Source organism: Lepidochelys kempii, chromosome 2 (genome assembly GCF_965140285.1).
Source record: "Lepidochelys kempii isolate rLepKem1 chromosome 2, rLepKem1.hap1, whole genome shotgun sequence".
Classification (NCBI taxonomy): domain Eukaryota; kingdom Metazoa; phylum Chordata; order Testudines; family Cheloniidae; genus Lepidochelys; species Lepidochelys kempii.
The window spans coordinates 100,709,239-100,731,515 of NC_136381.1; the positions used below are offsets into that span (position 1 = coordinate 100,709,239).

Genomic DNA, 22,277 nt, shown 5'->3' on the forward strand with positions numbered 1-22,277 from the left:
TGCAAAGGCTTTGGGAGTACATCCAGGAGAGCCGCAAATGTCAGGGCAAATTAATCATTAAACATGCTTGCTTTTAAACCATGTATAGTATTTTAAAAGGTACATTCACCAGAGGTCCCTTCTCCGCCTGGCGGGTCCGGGAGGCAGCCTTGGGTGGGTTCGGGGGGTATTGGCTCCAGGTCCAGGGTGAGAAACAGTTCCTGGCTGTCAGGAAAACCGGTTTCTCCCCTTGCTTGCTGTGAGCTATCTACAACCTCATCATCATCATCTTCCTCATCCCAAAAACCTGCTTCTGTGTTGCCTCCATCTCCATTGAAGGAGTTAAACAACATGGCTGGGGTAGTGGTGGCTGAACCCCCTAAAATGGCATGCAGCTCATCATAGAAGCAGCCTGTTTGGGGCTCTGACCTGGAGCGGCCGTTTGCCCCTCTGGTTTTCTGGTAGGCTTCCCTCAGGTCCTTAAGTTTCACGTGGCACTGCTTCGGGTCCCTGTTATGTCCTCTGTCCTTCATGCCCTGGGAGATTATGACAAATGTTTTGGCATTTCGAAAACTGGAACGGAGTTCTGATAGCACGGATTCCTCTCCCCATACAGCAATTATATCCCTTACCTCCCGTTTGGTCCATGCTGGAGCTCTTTTGCGATTCTGGGACTCCATCATGGTCACCTCTGCTGATGATCTCTGCACTCACCTGCAGCTTGCCACGCTGGCCAAACAGGAAATTGAAATTCAAAAGTTCGCGGGCATCTGAGTTGAGAGTGCTGTCCAGAGCGGTCACAATGGAGCACTCTGGGATAGCTCCCGGAGGGCAATACTGTCTAATTGTGTCCACAGTACCCCAAATTCGGCCCAGCAAGGCTGATTTCAGCGCTAATCCCCTTGTCGGAGGTGGAGTAAGGAAATCGATTTTAAGAGCCCTTTAAATAAAAAAAAAAAAAAGGGCTTCGTCGTGTGGACGGGTGCTGGGTTAAATAGATTTAACGCTGCTAAATTCGACCTCAACTCCTAGTGTAGACCAGGGCACAGGGACAACTTGGTCCTTCATTTTTCTTTGATTTCAGTGGATACATGATGTTCCATACAATTTACTATGTATGCATCTTTCACATGCGACCATAAAATGGAGGTATTTTTGCTCACCACAGTAAGGGCCACATTATCTAAAAAGGGGTTCACCTGCATATACAAAATTGAGCAAACAATAACATGCTTACATTTGCATGCTACATTACCTTGATTGTGAATGCCTATCAGGTATTGTGAATACAAGTGAATGTAAATGAACAATTTACAAATATCTCAATAGTAAGTGAATTTTCACTAGGTGTGTGTTCAAACACAATTAGTCTGCCTTTAAAAAATTTAACCCTTAGCATCACATGGAACTTTCATGACAGTTTGGGTTTACTTCTTGGCTTCTTAGACCAGAATTCCCATTTCACCCATTATAGTGATAGTGGTGCTCTACACGCCTGAAATAAGTGCATTTCAGTGGTGCTCTTTTTGAATTGTTTGTAAAACACTTTTGTATACTTAAAACGCAATGCACTGAATAAAATGTAAATTATTGTAATTATTTGATCAAAATCTTGGAATTCCCTAGAAATGTCAGCATTGCAGTGCAGGAGGAGAAAAATATTTCTTTTAAAAGGACAATGTCTATATAACTTAGCTCAGAGAAAGCTGAAGGACAGGAAACTGCATTGGAGTGGGAAAGAGAAATTATTAGAAGCAGAAGAAGGGGCAGCGGCAGTGATTGCACCTGTTGTCAGCAGCGAAGATATAACAGGCTGTTTTCTTCAGTGCCTCCCTCCCACTCCCATTTCTACATGTTAAAATTTAATTTGCTCTATTTTAACTTGCTGAAGACAAAACCATACTCTTTAAGTGTATGATAAAAACTTAAACTGGGCACACTGTATCTGGTAATATATGGGAATGGAAATGGCACCACTGATTAAGAAAGATCAGTCCACTGGTCAAGTACCTGGTTGCCCATGTTCCTGCTTCCGGGGAGCCTTCCGAGGTGAGTGCTGCCTGGATCCAGCACCCCAAAAACCCTTCCCTGCCCCGAGCCCCCTCCCGCATCCAAACTCCCTCCCTCTTAGTTAACCAGAATTTTTGACTTACTGGCACCCTCCATTCTCCCAGTGTGCCAGATGATAAAGCTTTTACTGTAATTACCCTTCCTGTTAATTCTTTGATAGACATCTTCACCTACACTTGTCTATCTGGATCTTAAGCCAGCTGTTTCTCACAAAGGAACCTCTTACCCAGGCACTGGGATGGCACGGAAACTATAGAGATGGTTGTGGATGTGAGCGCCTGTTAAAGATGGGTTTGGAAGGATGATTCTGATGAAGAGCAAAGTGTGACACAGTATGAAACCCAGTTGAAAAGCGCTATGTGAAGTGGCATAAAGCCTCTCTGCTGATTTTTCTCCTTCATCAATTTTTTACAGTTTGTGAGGAACAGGAAATTCTGGGATTCTCATGACCTAGTGCCTTGGGCTAATGTTCTGTATTAGCAGAAAAAAATATTTTTCATGTGATTGGAAGGAGAGCAAGCGTCCCAATATGAAACTGCCAGATTAAAGGCACCGTCTGTTTAGCTATTGAATTCTGGTTTGGGGAAAGAGTGCTCATTTCTGAAGATAGAGACTGAGACTCAGAGCATTACTAGTGAGACAAGTGAGACGACGACATCAGTATGCGTTTTGGGTGAAATCCTGACCCTTGGCAAGTTTCACCACTGACCTCAAAGGGGCCAGGATTTCACCCAAAATGTATGACTAATTTTGTCCTCTCACCCGTCTCACTAGTAATGCCATTCTGTCTCAGTGGGTGAAGAAGAGCGGTAGGTGAATAACAATCATTCTAACACATCCCTTTTAGGTAGTAGGTCATACTGTAGAATAGAGATGGGAATGTAGAGGATGGAAGTGAATGAAAATAAACCTCTAATAAAGGTTCACAGTAAAGCTTTGGGTCACAATGCCTCGGCTGATGTCTTTTGTTGCCAACTACATTTCCCCCTTTGTTGCTGTCAACAGGGGGAACAAGATCACAGTTGTATGGGCTTGGAAATGTTGGGGGAGGGAGGGAGTGTGTTGGGAGACAGGGAATCTTCTGGGCTGTGAAATCTGTAGGCCAACTCTTTGTTCATGTTGCAAACACCTGAAAATCTTGGTTTATTTTGAGAGCACTGAGAGACCCTTAGTGAGCATGACAAACAAACATCATGTTCTCAGGTATTGTCAGTTTTTTGTACGTTGATGATAATCTGTTCTTGATACAAGGCACTCTGTGAAACTGAGCCTAAGGTTGCATTTCACAATTTATGAAAACAGGTTCTGTGTTGTGGTAGACTGGGAGCGTGATAGCACTGATACAAAATGCATTGCTTTTTTAGTTCTTTGTGCAGCTGTTAGATTACCAAACACCTGTTAGAGGTGACAGTATACAGATGTTTGACAGCCAGGGAAAAATAATAGAACATGTGATTCTTTTAGCTTAGAAGTAATTTGGTAAGGTGTGTTTTGAAGTGTAATTACATAGCTGTGCTGCCTACCGTTATCACTTAACATTCATTAAATCCTCTGAATATAGAAACAAACATATCTTGTAATGGTGCTAATTTTGTCATATGTTTGCAAAGTGGATTCTTGACAGACTGAACACCTTTTGACTTCAAAATTTTTGCCACTGTTCAGCTCTTTTAAATATGCTCACTAAGCAAGCAAGGTAAGTGGGGAGATGTTTATTTTTTTTAAACTAAAATAAGCAGGTGAGTAATGTGCTGTAAATAGGCTCCTGCTTATTAAAATTGAACTTACAGGCATAGCCCAACTTTTTATATGTATTCTATTCATAATAAAACCATGGATGATGTTGTTGGTCTTTAGATGTTCTACATGTCAAGTCACCTCTGCTGAAATTTTCAACTTTAAGAACAAAAATAAGATAAAATAATGAATTACATTTTTATTTTGTATTGCAAGAAATGCCCACTGAGTTCAACATTTTCTTCAAGTGGATTGTTGTTTTTAGTAATGATGCATGAACACCTTCAGTTTCATTGCCAAACATAGGTGTTTGGGGAAAATTAAAAGGCACATGTTCCCTAAAATTGATTGCATTGTGTTTGTTTTTTGTCTGACCTGTTTCACTGGTCATTAATTTTTAGTTAACCTGTTCATTAGATAATATTTTCCTGTGAATAATATTAGAGTTCTCCTAATTCCAGTGAAATTCTAAGGAAAAAATAAAATCTTGAAACTCCGTTTCATTCATTTTAGAAATGCTACAGCAAAGAAAGATCCACTTTTTTATTTTAAAGTAAATTCTATTGTAAATCTCATTAAACTGGCAAATGTTTGCCTTGGTTTCAACAATAGATCGTACTCTGTTGTGTCCTGAAATAGCAGACACAACCGTCTGATGGTGCTTATCATGATGCCATATGTGCATCCCAAAGTTTACTGTGGTTGTTTTTTACAAGGCCCAAAGTATGTTTCGTATGCATGACATTTTGCTTTGTTATTGATCAAAATCTGCATTTGCATACTAGTCTCCAATAGTGTTTTATTGTACAACCTCTTCTAGATACTGTGGGACACGTCATATCATTTTCCAAAGTGTCTAAGGGGCTTAGATGCTAAGCCCAATTTCAAAAGGGACGTGTGTTCTGCTATTCAAGCAGCTTTCTACCTCCTTTTAGGAGGTACAGCTTCCTCAGTACTGGTCTCTATGTACCAGGAACAATGGAGCACTGTCCCAGTTAGTTAGCCATCTTTACCTTGTATCCAACTATAGAAGCTCCCGCTCATTCCGTGTAGCTCTCTTCTTTCATAGTGGTATAACTATTCGGATTTGGATTCTGTATCACCAGTTGCTGAATGGGCAAACCAGTCAGGGAATTCTTACTCACAGACCAGCTGTTGCACAACAATTGAGATATGTTTGTTTTCCACTCTCCTTTTCTCTGCCTAAGACTCTTATACCAGAAGAGGTGGAAGGAGACAATCCTGCCTATCACCACCACTTTATGGCCATGCAACTAATAATTCTTTTACATCTTGAGCAACACAGATTGGTGATAGAAGGACAGCAATTGAAACATGATGAGAGACACAGGAATATGCAGGAACAACAGAGCTGATTGATAGTGTGCAACTCATCCATAATGATCTGTCTGGTACAGACAGTAAATTATTCTGTAGATTGATGTAGCTCATTGAACAGCACATTGACAATCCCGTGTCCATAATTATGTTCAAACGGGGTCAGGATCAGTGACATAGGTATACCCAGGACATGCGATGTACAGAGACATATTCCTCCAATGTTGCCATATTCCAAGAATTTTCCTTTTCAACTTGTTCCCCATGTGAACCCAGCTTCATTCAAGGAACCTTTACAAAGAAAACAGAAAAAATAGGAGGGGAGATTTCTAGAAGATAAGGTTGTAGTTTGCTCAGCTGATTATTATGTTTCCATACAAAATCTGTTTCCTAAAATTCTGCTTTTTTGGACTTAATTCAAGAATAATAATAAGTCTCCTTTGAAGGAATAGCTCTATTGTAGAGTTGTAAGGGCCTGTACTCCCATTCACAAGACCGGGATCAATTTTCTGGTCTCTGTGCCAGAGTCAGCCCCAAGAGTGGGAGTGCTGCTGGGAGGTGAGGAGGGCGTGGGAGGGAGAAATGTGTATGTTTGTTAATTAATAGTATCCTCTCTGGCTAAATAAGGCACACCATTGACAGCTTCCATACTGGTTTTTTTAAGGGGCATTGGGGGTAGGTGATCGTGCGGGTTTGATCTCTCAAGATATTTGGGTCTCCTGCCTCTCCCCCTGCCCCAAGGCTTGAGAGCCTGAGCTCCAGGCCCAACTAAATGTCAAAGCAAAGTTTACACAGCTACTTATAGCATGCTAGTGCAAGCCCTGCTGGCATAAGTCTGTGGACCTAGGCTGGGAGGCTTGGTCCCGAATGCAATGTAGAGATACCCATAAGGGCTAGACTGTCCTGTTATAAACACCCAGCTGCTAGATGAGTCAGCAGAAAAGCCCTACTTTTCCATCTAAGGATCTAGAACCTGACATTCTGTCCCGGGAGGCCTGCAGCCTTTCAGATCAGTGGATATCTTCCACAACAAACTCAACCCTGTCAGATAGTTCACTTTTAAATTGAGTCCCATGTGTACAGTCCTGTAAGAGAGTTGTTGGCAATCCAGCCTGGTCCCTTCAAAGTCAGCAAACAGCCATGAAATTCCCAGGATTTTAGACTTGTGCTGCATGGAAAAAGACAGCTTATTTGTATAAAACCTTTGGCTCCTAATCAGTTTTACAAATTTCTGTACTGTGTTGTCTTAAATTGACCTGTTGAGTAGGCTATCCTGCCATAGAGGCAATATTTGTGACCTTTGGCAGCAATGTTCTGCATAGTTTGGTGAATTAAGATTCACCAAAATTAGATCTGTAAAATTTGAATGTGCAGTGATATATGTGCAAAACCCTGTTCTGGTGTACACAGCAGCTAATTTGAGGGTTTCAGAGTAGCAGCCATGTTAGTCTGTATCCTCAAAAAAGAACAGGAGTACTTGTGGCACCTTAGAGACTAACAAATTTCTATTTATAGAAACACATTTTATTTAAACAGAGTCAGATACTTGTGGGTTATGATCTTCCTTGTAAAACTTGAGTATTTGATTTGCATTTAGTAGTTATCACAGCAGCTAGTATGAAACCACTATGAAAGCTTTGGAACTGCTGCTATTGGGGTCAGGCCCTGGCCCCTTCCACCCAACACGAGACCATCTAACTGGTCTGCACATCCAGGTGTGGAGACGGCCAGGTGCCAGAGGATACCTTCTTAACAGACTCTTATGTCACAGCTCCATGCTCTCATGCAAGAGAACTCTATTTATTTATTTATTTATTTATTTATTTATTACATAAAGTCCTCCCCCGCACCCTGGTAGTTTTTAACTTCTACACGTTAATCTGTAGTATCTTATTTTTGTAACATTATTAAACATGAAATTAGCTTGGCTAGTAGGATTGCCACCCAGCTGGGTTTTTACCTGGAGAGTCCAGTTTTTGGCTTCTGTGCCATTTAGGGTTGTCAGGTGCCCAGTTTTTGACCAGAAAGTCCGGTCATGATGTACTGACCGGACACCAAAAGTCAGTTTACTGTGGGGCAAGGGGAGGCATCAGGTCATTAACCTGTGCCAGCCCCTGCTCAGCCAAGGCCGCCTCCTACCTGCATGCAGGCTCTTTGTCAGGCTGCGAACAGTGGGGGAGGGAACTTGGGGGCAAGAGGTGGAGCATGTGGGTGCCTTGTGGGAAGAGGCAGAAAAAGGAGCGGGGTCTGGGAAGAGGCAGCAAAGGGGGTTGGGCATTGAGGGAAGAGGTGGAGCAGGGGTGGGGCCTCGGGATCCGGCTACCAGCAGTTAGAAAGGTGGCAACTCTGTTGTCTAACTATTGTATAAAAATCCCATCCACTTCTGGTCTTATCAAAACAAAAGCAATATTTCATTGATCATAAAAAGATAAGTAAAGTGGCAGTACATTTCCTAACTTTTTTACAACATATATAATACTTAATAAATCAAATTATGTCATTGATATAACTTTTTAAAATTTAACTTATACCTTAAGTAGAATAATAGATCACGACTCCTTTCCTGACACTTTAATACTTTCTATTTATGCATTAGTTGTAACTATCTAAGCTTTCATGTATAAATGATCTATGTCAATCTTTAATTCACTTCACTCCCTCGGTGTCACACAAGTCTTTTATTAAAGAGGGTTTTTAAAAAATATATAATATTTGTGTTAACTTGCAATGGAAATTATTTATGCCTGGTCCATAGTGCTATCACTCTAATGGTGCATAGCCCCTGTGAGATCATATGTGAAAGCCGCCACACTAGGTTGCATTCCATCTTAAATTCATTCCTTCTAATGAACTTTATTCATGTTAGGGGCAGCCTTAATCTTTTGCAAGGCTGGGGGGGAGGGGCATAGATCTGTGGAATGTTTTGCTACCAATTCCACGTGACTAGACAAATGCCACAGAAAGTGTTTTTGAGAGCACTGTGATTAGTCCCTTACTCTTAATTTCTTGCTTAGTCCATCAAATCATGCTCACTCTTGGACTGGTGAGCTTCCTATTCTTGAGTCCAGTGGTCCCTGCAGCTACTCTTTAAAGGAGTTGGTTCTGCTCAAGCAGCTGACTGGTAGGCCCAGGTACTATTAGCAGTATTGCCAAACCAAAGCATTCAAAAATCATGGGTCAGGCCCCCCCAAATCATGAGATTTTAAAGAGCAGTAAATCTGCATTCTTACTGGACTTCTGGTTTTTGAGACTGTTTCACATTTTCAAGCATCTCTCTTCAACCATGAGGGCTAGAAATTCACTTTTTTTTTTTTTTAAGTGAAAGCTAAGGTTTTTCAGGTCATCACCTGGTTCCAGAAGCTGGGACTCTGAAAAAAATACCAAATATCACGACTATTAATAACATTGCAAGAGTTGGCAACATTGCAGGAGCCTGGGTGACATTGCCTCCCATAACAGTGGACTTGGCCTAGGGTCTTCCCAAAAATCTGTAGCTGTTGTACTTCCGAAGCCCAGAGTCATCATCTTGACGTAGAGGCTGAGTTCTAGAAAAAAATAATGTTTTGCCTTAAGTAAGTGCTCTCTGTATTTATTATATTGTATAATAATTATTGTTCATCTATTTAATTTCTTTTAAAAATGGCAACATTATCATTTAAGGCCTGATCCTGCAAACTGTTGAACACTATCTGAGGTATGGTGAATGCCTTTAGCTCCCCCTGAAGCACTCAACATGTCTCAGGAAGCACTGAGCTTTTCAGTATCAGGCCCTTTAGCATTACATTTGAAGGGGAACCTGATGGCGGCTCCTGAAACATTTACAGTGGCAGTTTTCATCTTTGTTTTACCATTTTGTTTGTGCTATGGAAAAGCAGCAAAATGGTTACTCACACCTGGAGCATTGCAGATATTCAGCTGTGATCAGTTATTATACTGCATAAGGCCTTTTCCCCCTTCTTCCTTGCCTGTTTGATTTTCACATGCAGCTTTTTCTCTATTTCCATTACAAAAATGGGAAAAGTAGTACATTTTTGTTTTTCATTTGGAACCCTCAAGTGCCCAGATTCTGATGAAAAAGTTTCCTAGGAAATATTGCATAAGAGATTGAGATTTTTACATTCAGTATACTATAATGACACTTTGCCATGTAAATAACAAGCTGTGCTCCCCCCAACTTTGATTATTGTGTAGCTCTCACACATTAGTATCTTAGTTTTTATTTTTCTTCTAGAAAATTAAGAGAGACAATGAAGGTTTCCAATTAAAAATAAGAATAATATTAATTTAAAATGTGTTAGATAAACTTACAGCAATGTTGAAATGACTCTGCTTTCTGCCAAAAACAACAGAAGTAAATTTGGAATTCATTGTACAGTTGGAACACAGAATTTTATGTCAGTACAGTTATTTTCCTTATGTACAGTAATTCTGGTGACATTTGCATAGTAATAATCAAGATAGTGTGATTGATTATTCAGGTTTCTAAAGATTGTGGTTAATCCCATATGAAAAAAAAATGAGTCCCTGGTATTTTTAATGTCGTCTTATAAAAATAATGAAGTCACTATCATTTTAAAAAGACAGAATTATATTCTTACACCCTGAAGGCTTCACAAAAACGAGATTCTCTGTAATAATGTGAAAGTGCCCAAAGTAGATCAGACATGGAGAAGATACATTAACATATTTGTAAAGGAAAAGTACTCTTTCTTGGCTTTTGTGGCTCGTATATGCCATAATGCTACAGTGTTTTACAGTCCTTGCGTTGTCCATTAGTGCAAACATGTCCAGATGAATTCAGCGTTTAATGTTAAAAATCTTATAACATGCCAGTTTGATTTGTAGCTCTTCATATCATAGAATGCTAATTAAAATCATATTTTTGCATATGTCATGCCTTTCATGTACATATGCAAATAGATTCTATTGCCTTTCAGCTATTAGTAATTAACTTTATGAAGGACAGCTGTAATACATAATTAACAAAAATGTTTGCAAACCCTTTTTTCACACTGAAAGTTACAGCAGTAAAATTTTTGCTTATCTAGAGAACCATTTTAGTTTGAAGTTTCAGTCTGATATCTGAATTGTTTGAAGCAGTCACATGATATCCTTGAATTGATGTTAATGGTGTTATCACCGGAAGAACGTTACTCAGTAGGCTCCTATGTTTTTCATTACGTATGTCACCAGAATTAAATTACTGTAATTGAACTGCTTTGTGTTTGGTATAAGGCATAATGTCGGGTAATACATTTATTGTTGTTGTTGATGATGTCTTGGTGCCACTTAGGCAAAATTCCTGTGCACAATGTAATCACAAACATTATCTCCCTATAGCCACAAAAAGAAATCCTAGCACTACAAATGATATTATTTTTTCCCTATGTGTCTCTTTAAATAATTAATATGTTGAAGGTTGACCAAACACAAGTAATGATTAAAGGCCTGATCATGCAGCATTCTTACTGAAGTCAATGGGACTGCTCACGTAAAGAAGGATTTTAGGTTTTAAGGTTAAATAAATAGAAGGTTAGAGAATGTTATATAGGTAAAAAATAAATTTATTTTTCAGTATATTACATAAAGTGTTTTTAAACTGCAAAGGGAATCAGGAACAAAATTATTGTGTATGTTGACAAGTGATTTGTTTTTATAATTGTTTTTTTGTATATCTGTGTAAGAAAACCCCAGATTTGATGTAGATCTGTAAACTTATGTTGTTATGATATCGACTTTCAAATTTGAAAATAGGTTATGATATCTTGATCTAACAGAACTGATTAGATTTCCTCTTCAATAAAATATGCTTAAGTACGTGTTTAAAAAAATAACCCCACCCATTTTTACAAATGTTTTGGTACAAGCCAATTGAAATTCATATTTTTTTCTTTTTTTAGAGTGGCCTTTGTGATGAAGAAACACTTAAATACTCACTTATTGGGCAAACATGGAGTTGGTACACCAAAAGAAAGGTAAAGTACAATATTTTGCTAGTTTACACAAATGTGTTTACGTGTACTGCAAAAATCTTTTAAGATGTATTAACTACTCTGATTTGGATTCTATTAATATACTATATACATACATTTATGTAATATATAGGCATGATCCTGCGTTCCCAGCCCGCCCAAAATTCCAACTGGAGTTGTGTGCATAAAGAATATAGGCTTGGGGCTGGCTGGTCCTTTTTCAGTGAAGCACTTAAGCAGTGCTTAATTTTCAATGTGCTTAAATCTCACTGACATCAGTGGGAATTAAGACATACTTAAATGATTTGCTGACATGGGTCTTATCGAATGCTCACTGAAGTCAATGGAAAGATTCCCATAGATTCCAATGAGAGCTAGATCTAATTTTGTTTTTATTAGAGTATGGCTTAGGCAGTCATAATAGGCAAAACTTCAGTAGTTGTGTCTTGCCTTCCCAAAGACAAACCAAAATTACACACAACCCGTTTTTGTTTTTGGATTTCGTGCTTATAAGTTTATAAAATATTTTACATTTTCAAACCAAAAAATAGGCCCCCTTAGGTTTTGTTGATTCACTGGAGTCACAACCACAGAGATGTGTGTGAGATCTGGAGACACAAATCCCCCAACCTTCTCAAAATTTTGGGGATGGGGCAGAGAAATTGGGAGTTAGGTTTTGGCCCCTCTCTGATTTCTATACCTTTGTTCATTTACTCAAGATTTTTGTAAGTTTTTACAAGTTTTGTTTATAAAAATGTATTTTTCCTCTTTTAAAATGTACCTAGAATGCTTCATATTTTAAAAATATTGTATCACTGAAACAGAACTATGTTTACTAGGTCATCAAATATCAGATTTTGCTCCTCATTTGCATCATAACTAATCCCATTACATAAGTCTTAATGACTTTTTAGGCAAATTGAAATTTAAATAGTTTCTCAACTGCCAAAACAAAACATAACATTTACTGAAATCATCCAGTTAAATAACTTCTAGTATTCACCAGTGTGGATGTTCCATACGTACAGTATTCATCATTGTAAAAGTGCAGTGAGATCAGAATCCCGGAAATATAGGTAAAATGTTTTATCATGGCAAGAAATGGAAAAGTTGTGGCTTTGCCATAGTAAAAAAATATAATTAATATTTTAGGGGCTTTTTATTTAAAAAAGAAAAGAATCATGGCAAACAATATTTTAATTATTCAGTTTTTTATGATGAATTATGAGTAATGTCAAATATTTATTTTACAAAAATTGTTTTCAGGTATGCAATACCATTTAACTAATATTTTAAAACCTTTATGAAAGAACATACTCCATTTTACTGGACATTAGAGATCTAAATTTTGGAAAAATCATGGGAAAACGTTACTCTGTGATGAGGTGCTTAGGGTGACTAACATCAGGATATTTTAAGTTTTGTTTTTTTGTTACAGAATTCATAGCCGTGACATACTTTAATTATAGAATTATCAAAGTCCTAATTACTGTCCTGGCAGCTGCCATTTTGATTTACTTCTCCTGAGGACAGTCCCCCATATCTCAAAAAGAAAAGGAGTACTTGTGGCACCTTAGAGACTAACCAATTTATTTGAGCATGCTCAGATAAATTGGTTAGTCTCTAAGGTGCCACAAGTACTCCTTTTCTTTTTGCGAATACAGACTAACACGGCTGTTACTCTGAATCCCCCATATCTGTATTTTTAAACTCTAAAGTCTTCTTTTTCTTATTAGAATATTAGTTATTTTTGTAAGTGTCGCAGGATTGTGAGTCATGCTACTTCTTCAAACATTACCTATGCACCCTGTTGACAATCAAAGAAGTGTTTTTAAATAAAAAAGCATTCAAAACTTCAGATACAACGAGAGGAGTTCCTCTTCAAAAATGGGAAAGTAAATGGTGGTTTCAGTATGGTAGTAAAAATTCCATGGTACAATCAAAATACTTCCTTTGGGTCTTTTTCAGCTCCCATTAATGACACCAGAAATGGAAGTAGATCAGGCCCTTTTCTCCATGAATTTACCATACGTTACTTTTCAAATGACCTTAATATAGAGTATTAAAGTAACAGATCATCCTCTGGCATGCACGTATGTTGTCTATATGGGTAGTGTGTATTTTTAACGCTTTATCCCTTTTGGTGTTTAAACCTTTTTGCAAAGTTTTTTCTACTATTTGTTCAAGCAGAATTTTAGTTATAGCACTATTACATCAAGATTATTCAGATTTCCATTTTTTCCTGGACTGTAGCATAAGACATGGAAGAAAAAATAGTTACATTTACATCAAATAAGATATAACTAGTATAAATTGATAAATTAAAACTGTTAGTTTATATTTGGTATCTTTTTTTCATGGCACAGTGGAATTCTGAAAAATATTTTGCTCTTGTGGTTTATGTTGTCACCAGAATTCTATTCAAAAATTTGCACTCTATTCAAATATATCCTTCTACAAAGGGGTACTTACTGCCTAATCATCAGAAATACTGCATTGAAATAACTTATATTACCCTTGTGAATATGTGTACAATAAAATATGCATACAACAGATCTCCAAATACACTATCTGACCCTGAGAGGCACATTTTTAGTGTTCACCATCACAAATGAATTCTTTAAACAATGGATGCTTTAATCTAAAACAGTGTTATTTTTTTTATGGAGCCCTCCTACATGCTCCTGTTCTCCCTCCCCCCCCTATCTTTTCCCTCATTCCTCAAAGGCTTTTTGAACCATCAGCCAGTGTAGGGTTGCAAAGATGACATGATGTGTTTTCACCTGTCACAGACTTTAGCAAGCTGCTTTCACAGCACTCCAAGCCCTTGCTGCCCTGGGAGCAAAGAACCAAGCTCAGGACACTAACCCCAGTGTCCCATTTGGTAGCATACTGTGTTGCAGCATACCTCCCCCACCCCCGGCCAGCATAAACTAGTGATTTTTGAGCGACTTATTTGCTCCTCTTTTTTAAAATCCCTTATTTTGTCTTTGACTATTTCTTTTTCATAATACTTTTTTGTCTGGCTTGTCCTCTTAATGTACAGCAACATCAAGTAGTAGTGGCAGGACTACAACAGCAATATAATTTCCTGGTAGCAGTCCCTTACTGGTGATGACTAAGATTTAAACAGTGTAATCTAGTACAATAAATGCCCAACCACCACGCTTTCTCTTTCCACATTTCCCTTCACTTTATGAAGGCGTGTGATGTCTTTTAATGGCTTTAGGAACCAAAGAAACTCTTCATCAGCATGTTCAACCATCACTTTGGGCATAACTGTTCTCTAAATTAAGTTACGTAGTTTTCTTACCTATTTAAAACATTAATGCCTTGACTATAATTTTGCAAGCTTGCTATATTTTAATTTCTCTAGGACAATATAATCAGTTTATTCTGTATGTTTTGAATTAGATTTTGCCCCCTGATACATTGCCTATTATAGCAAATACTAATAGAAGTTAGCTAAATAGGCTGTGACAATTAAATTAATAATGCATTTTGTTTGCAAGTGTTTAGTCTTCATGGTTTGACTGATATATGCAAAGATGGTAATTTATTAAAAGTAAATTCATGTAATTGTACTGCAGAGTTTGATGGACCAAAAAAAGTTGTCAGCATGACTATCATCAAAAACAGAAAACTGAAATAAGTTCAAAAGGGTACATTGAAAAAAATGCTAAACTACCGTAAACACTGAGAAGTTGGTTGTTCTTTTAACAAACTTCTTAACAAAAAGTATTTTTGATGACAAGCACTGTGACAGTTCTGAGAAAAGGAATATCTTTTGCAATCCATGCAGTGATGCTGGACTTCGGCAGCTTATTCTCTGCTACTTTACATCCTCCACAAATATTAGTCTTCAATATGATACACAAAATGAAGGTGTTTTGGAGGCAGTACTCAGCATGTGCTCATGCAAATCAGGAAAGCAAGCATAATGCATAATGAGTAAGGGTGTTCTTAAAACATTTTTATGTGGATCTTATTTGAAGGGGAAAACATGTTTAAAAAGAGAAATTATCAGAGAATGTAATGCAGTTACAATCAAATAAGCTTATAGTAAAGAGAATTATAGTGAAATACTTACATACTTCAACAAAAAGTACGGCCTGGACCATTATGGTCCATTATCAGAGAATAGCTAAATCAAAAGAAGAACATTTTTATACAAAAATTCTTCTACATTTTTTTTTTCATTTTTTGGAACTGTGATACTGATTTATTGTCAACTTGAATGTGGTTAAACAAAACTGGTATGTTATCTACCAAGTTCAAGGCTAGTACATATTTGGTAGTTCAGTGTCAGTAATCTTCATGGGACCTATAACTATATCTTATTGGCAGGATAAATCTTTTAGTTACACCTTTTATTATATGTAGTAGACAATGGGGTCTGGTGGTGTGGGAAAAGACCAGCAATGATGATGCTGAGTTCTAATTTGTGTTAAGCCAATGACACGCCAGAAGTGACGTTATCGTGCCGCAAAACTGGGCCAAAGAAGGATTTCACTGAAAAATGTATCTCTGAACTCACCTCTGTGTGTGTGTGTGTGTGTGTGTGTGTGTGTGTGTGTGTGTATCCACATTCATCATCTTAACCGACTTTTTAATTATGAAGTATGGCTTGGGTTTAGAAATGCTTAATCTGAAGAGGTACATTTAACTGTCCTCCAGACATTTTTACAGAATAAGGGTAATTGATCTAGAGTATTTATTTTATAAATCTTGTAGAACATGGTAACAATGATTTCATTGTTCACTAGAACTCTATTTAATCTATCCAGTACATTTTTTATAGTAGTATACTAGTGAAAGAACATCATTAGTTGTGGTTATCTATAATTATCTAGTCTACAAGGTGAAGTTTAAAAAAGTATTTTTTTAAGAAGTATCTTGACATACAGGAATAATCACGTTTAGTTCAATCGGATTGTTAACAGGCATAAAGTTCCTCATGTGCAAGTGTTTTGCAGAGTCTGGGCCAGTGTTTTCAAGAATTGTTTGTAAGATTGTAAATATATATATATTTTATAAGGCTATTCTTAGATTCTAAATATTTTGACATGTTTTAAAGTACTAGTCTGAATGCTATAATGGGAATGTTTGTGATAGGGATGAGTACAGTAGTTACCATTAAAAATAAACATTTATCCAAAGTTACTGCACAGAGATCTCTGGGAAAACTCTGATATTTTGTCTTTGAAGTATTGAGAAATACTGGGATATCACTCTAAGATAACTGGGGGTAAATTTTTGCTTGAAATTTGTACACAACTGGTCAATATGTTGCCCTTTGCTGGCAACATGTCCATAGTCTCTGAAGTAGAGATGCCATTACATTTGAGCTATTACAATCACTATCATCACTGGTGGACTTAGATATAGAGATCTCAATAGGGTGTTAATAAAAGACAAAGAAAGCTGCCAGTCTCTACAAGAAATGTGTCCCTCAGGAAATTAAAAATTGTATGCCATGGCATACTTGAGATGGCTAGCTGCATCTATGGGTTTCAAATCATCTTCAGTTGATCTGAAAGACCATATCATGATTTCAACTTGAGAGCCTTTTAATATACATCCTATAAATAAATTTACATTGCTATCTACTTGCAGTCTAAGTATCTCTGAGTTTTATTAAATAATGATAAACTATATACTTCAAAAAGCTTTTATAAAAAACATAGCTTATCCTAGGTTAAAAATAGGAGTATCTCAGTTCTAATCTTCAGCACACTGTATGAGTCTATGCATTTTGGAAAAAGAGCTACATTTACACATTTGCAGTAGGTGACATCCTAAAATATGCAAGAATATATGCTATTTCTTAGCCCTGGTCTACACTACAAGTTTAGGTCAAATTTAGCAGCATTAGATCAATTTAACCCTGCACCCGTCCACACGTCGAAGCCATTTTTGTCGACTTAAAGGGCTCTTAAAATTGATTTCTGTACTCCTCCCCGAAAAGGGGATTAGCGCTGAAATCGACATCGCCAGGTCGAATTTGGGGTAGCATGGACGCAATTCAACGCTATTGGCCTCCGGGAGCTATCCCAGAGTGCTCCATTGTGACCCATCTGGACAGCACTTTCAACTCAGATGCACTAGCCAGGTACACAGGAAAAGCCCCGGGAACTTTTGAATTTCATTTCTTGTTTGGCCAGCGTGGTGAGCTCATCAGCACAGGTGACCATGCAGTCCCAGAATCGCAAAAGAGCTCCAGCATGCACTGAATGGGAGGTACTGGATCTGATCGCTGTATGGGGCGATGAAGCCGTGCTATCAAAACCCCGTTCCAAAAGATGAAATGCCGATATATTTGCCAAAAACCTCCCACCCCGCCATAAACATTTCCCTATTACTCTCACAGATATTGTGGAGCGCACAGCAAGCAGTAATAACAATGGGAATATTGGTTTCGTTGAGGTCTAACTGAGTCAGTAAACTGTGCCAGCGTGCTTTTAAACGTCCAAATGCACATTCTACCACCATTCTGCACTTGCTCAGCCTATAATTGAACAGCTCCTGACTACTGTCCAGGGTGCCTGTGTACGGCTTCATGAGCCATGGGATTAAGGAGTAGTCTCGGTCCCCAAGGATAACTATAGGCATTTCAACATCCCCAATAGTTATTTTCTGGTCTGGGAAGTAAGTCCCTTTCTGCAGCTGTTGAAACAGACCAGAATTCCTGAAGATGCAAGCGTCATGTACCTTTCCCGGCCATCCCACGTTGATGTTGGTGAAACGTCCCTTGTGATCCACCAGTGCTTGCGGCACCCTTGAAAAGTACCCCGCCAAGGTGGTCCAGTCCCAAGATAGGGATATGCATGCCATCTATTGCCCCACCACAGTTAGGGAATCCCATTGCAGCAAAGCCATCCACTATGACCTGACAATATCCCAGAGTCACTACCCTTGATAGCAGCAGCTCAGTGATTGTGTTGGCTACTTGGATCACAGCAGCCCCCACAGTAGATTTGCCCACTCCAAATTGATTCCTGACTGGCCGGTAGCTGTCTGGTGTTGCAAGCTTCCAGAGGGCTGTCACCACTCGTTTGTGAACTGTGGGGGCTGCTCTCATCTTGATATTCTTGTTCTTCAGGGCAGGGGAAAGCAAGTCACAAAGTTCCATGAAGGTGCCCTTACGCATGTGAAAGTTTCGCAGGTACTGGGAATCATCTCAGACCTGCAACACTATGTGGACCCACCAGTCTGTGCTTGTTTCCCAGGCCCAGAATCAGCATTCCACGGCATGAGCCTGCCCCGTTGCCACCAGGGTGTCCAAATTGCCGGGGCCTGTGCTTTGAGAGAAGTCTGTGTCCATGTCCTCATCACCACACTGCCATCGCTTCCTCGCCTGCTTTTGCAGGTTCTGGTTCTGCACATACTGCAGGATAATGCGCGAGGTGTTTACAATGCTCATAACTGCTGCAGTGATCTGAGTGGGCTCCATGCTTGCCATGGTATGGTGTCTGCAGGAGAGCAGAGTTGCAGCGGAAGCAGTGGCTAAAGACGGATGCCCTGAGAATAGATATGTATAGAGAACGACGAGAGGACCTTTGAGGTGGATTCATGAGAGCAGGAGAGCAGAGTTGCAGCGGAAGCGGAGGAGGATGATGGTTGGCACCGCGCACACTTCCCGAGGAAGAACACATGTACCAGGAGCCCATGACAGACAACATGGAGAAATTCGGTATTGAGACAATAGCAGCAGAGCTGAGTTTCAGCGGAAATGGTGTATGATGACGGTTAGCAGTCCTACTGCACCGTGTGCTGCCAGTAGAACCCAGGACACAACAGCGGCGGTGTCGGTGAGCTGAGCAGGCTGCACGCTTGCCGAGTATGGCATCTACGTGGAAAAAAGGCACAAAATGATTGTCTGCCGTTGCTTTCACGGCGGGAGGGGCAATTGACGACATGAACCAAAAACCACCCATGACAATGTTTTTGCCCCATCAGGCATTGAGAGCTTAACCCAGAATTCCAATAGGCAGCGGAGACTGCGGGAACTCTGGGATAGCTACCCACAGTGCACCGCTCTGTAAGTCGATGCTAGCCACAGTAGTGAGGATGTACTCCGTCGACTTAATGCGCTTAGTGTGGACATACGCAATCAACTGTATAAAATCGATTTCTAAAAATCGATTTTTATAATAATGACCTAATTTCATAGTGTAGACATACCCTTAGAGAGCATGATTAACCCTGAGAGATAAACTTCCACAATGATGAATGGAGTATTGATAAAATAAAAACACAAAAGGAGCTATTCAACTAAAATCCCATGTATGGTTAGAAAAATTACCCCTCACTATTTTATAATTAAATGTCAATCACTTGATGTGGATTTTGGATCTAAAAGCAGAGATGAGTGAAGCGCTTCATCCAAAACCTTTTCTAATTCACCTAAATAAACTGAAATCTCCACCCATTTCCTTCTTCTTTGGATGAAGACGCAGATCTGGCATAAAGTTTCTGATGCTGCTACATAGCAATCTGTGGCTTTTTGGTTATATGGTAATTTAAGATTTGACCATTCGTCCATTCAGACCAACATGTTTCCTCCTTAGTGACTAGTGGTAGACCTGATGCCTTGAAAGATGTTAAAACTCATATTTGCATATCGTTGAATATACAATGCTGTACACGAAGGGAAAATCCATTCTTTATTGGTGCAGTTGATCACATTATGACACCATTAAGCATAAGATTTTGATTGTCCTTATCGTAGCTTGCATGACAACTATTATTAATAGTTGTCAGAGAATTATGCTGTCATTTTTAGAAAACCAGCAAAAGTATCTCATTTAGTGTTGTTCTGAAACAGCAAATTCCACAGATTTACTCTATCCTGTGGAAAGATTCCCCACCATAGGTATGGTTCATATAAATAACCAGGAAGCACTGTGGTAGCACCAGTTTCTGACAGGAAAGTTGCTGGATCCTGCCATCAAGCCTGCTAACACCTTCTGCTGCTCCTTGGCCAGACCTTATATTAGAACTGGGTGAAAATTTCCAAATTTCAAATTTTAATTAAAGGCATTTTTTGTGACAATTTTTTTTTCAACTAGCTCTACTTTTAATTCCTGGGGAGGAATGAAGGACATCTTCCGTTAGGGAGAGTCTACTATTGGTGTGAGGAAGATGGAAGAGAGCCATGGAGCCTTCCCTGAAGAGTTGTCCTCTCCATAAAGGAAGTCTCTTCTAGTTTCTCCATGAATGTTCCTCCTTACTAGTAGTAGGTTTATGATGGCAGGAAGGGAGAGAACTGAACTTGTGAGCAGTCATTAAAAATTCAAAGTGTGCCTGAAGGTTCATGTAAGCATGCAAAATGTTGGATGCTTATCTGAGCAAAATGTATTGAAGTTGGCCAACAAGTGGTATGAAAGCTATCTTCACAAATGGATTGGTAAAAATAAAAATTTTATCTAAAAGAACAGAGAATTTAGATTTTTATAGACCTAAAAAAAAAAATCTCTAAAACAAGCAGATTTCTTTTGCTCCCAGTTATTGCTTGTTTTTCCCATTAAAAAATAGAAACTTACTAGTTTTGGGGAAAAAAATCTGAATTTAGCCTATTATAGCTGTCAGTTTGCAATTCAGACGTGGTGTGCAGTATTTTGGAAAATCCAGTATCTGGCTGCTATTCTTCCTTTTGGGAAGAACAAAGCTATATCCATCATGCAAACTCAGTGATTCCCTAATGAGCCTCTTAATTGATTTTAAGTGTAATAACTAGGTGTAAATGGTGTTATGGACCAGGTTATAGGCAGTCTGGCCTAATAGTTAGAGCAAGAGTCAAGTCTAGTGGTTGGATCAGGCATCCAGGTTGTGGAACGAAGCTGAGGGTCAGTACTAGAGTCAACTGCTTATTACCAGAGCCAGGGGTCAAGCCAGAATGAGAGTCAGAAATCAAAGCTGAGGGTTGGAGCTGAGGTCAGTTATCAAATGCCAGAACCAAGGGTAAAGCCAGATTCAGAAGTCAAAGGCCAGGGTCATAGCCAGGACTAGTAACTGATAGTGGAAACAAAATAAGGGCAGGAACTGGAGGAGAGGTAAGGATCAAGCATGGAGGAGGAACATGGTGAAAGTAGGAGCAAAGGCAGGGATGGGGCAAGAGCCAGAAGCAGAGCAGGAACCAGAAAGAAGGTTGGTGCAGGGTCCAATGTAGCCTCAACAGGAAATCATCTTGTTGCTTGGACAACTTCTTGTGCCTCCCTTTTGGCTTAAATAGTGTGGATGGACCAGTAGGTAGAACCTGGGCAATCCTTCAATCAGGGCTCTCATGGGTGGTGCCTTGGCTGAGGCTGTAGGTCCCACTAGCTTTTCAGCTCACCAGGTTTCAGCAGGCATTGGGTGGAGGCCAGGAATGCAGCAGCTGTCTGGGAACTCCCAGGCCTGGGACCTCACAGATGGGTAGACTTTGTCAGTATTGTAAGTACAGTATGGGTAACTGTTTAAAGGCTTGATTTTGGCTTTGCCATAGTCCCCAGGTAAGGTGCAAGGTGCAATATAGATCTGTTCCTATAGGAGCAGACCAGGAACCAGATTGTAACTCAGTCATAAACTGGTTCCCCTGTTGCACCAGAGGGAAGTGATCCATACCAGCCCTATAGCTGGCACAGATTGCTTTGCTCTTCATGTTGACTCAGCTGTGATGGCTGATAGGGTAAGGTTAGTGCTGTGGGTGAAGGGTGACGCCTTTCCTTTGCCTATCTTCACGGGAGAGGGAACAACAGTCCTCTAGAGACTGTTCCGTATGATATAGTGGTCTGTGGTACATTAATATAAAAATTTATAGTGATGTCCTTTGTGGCATTTATAGATTTAAAATCCTCCATGTCAAGGATGGTATCATGACTCATAGCTTTGATCAGTATATAAAATACAACACAGCTATTTATTGAGTGCATTGTAAAAGAAGCAAACATAATCTCTTGACAGTGCAGAGATGAAATATTTTCCATATGCTTTGAGGAAATGTGGAGAAGCATTTTGTGGACTTTGGAGTTGAATTTGGAAAACTGGCAAACAGAATGTATTGTTATGAAGGTAGAAGATATTCTGTAAGGTTAACTCTTAGTATTAAAACTTATATTTTGATAGTCAGACTATTATCAGGATTATTTTTCTGTATCTCTCAGTGGTTTGACATGACTTAAAAAGTAGGTAAGGATATTT

The 22,277-nt window shown here is 39.1% G+C and overlaps 1 protein-coding gene across 7 annotated transcripts in view; it reads left to right on the top strand.

The window, feature by feature from the left end:
* ZNF407 (zinc finger protein 407) overlaps window positions 1-22,277 on the top strand; it is a 462,963-nt gene that overhangs the window by 174,979 nt on the left and 265,707 nt on the right. For all 7 annotated transcript variants that reach the window (XR_012157273.2, XM_073331771.2, XM_073331772.2 and 4 more), the window contains exon 4: window positions 11,025-11,099. Coding sequence is in view for 6 of the 7 variants with exons in the window: in XM_073331771.2 (XP_073187872.1) it covers window positions 11,025-11,099 (75 nt within the window). In the remaining variant the exon portion in view is untranslated. The remainder of the gene's footprint in view (window positions 1-11,024; window positions 11,100-22,277) is intronic.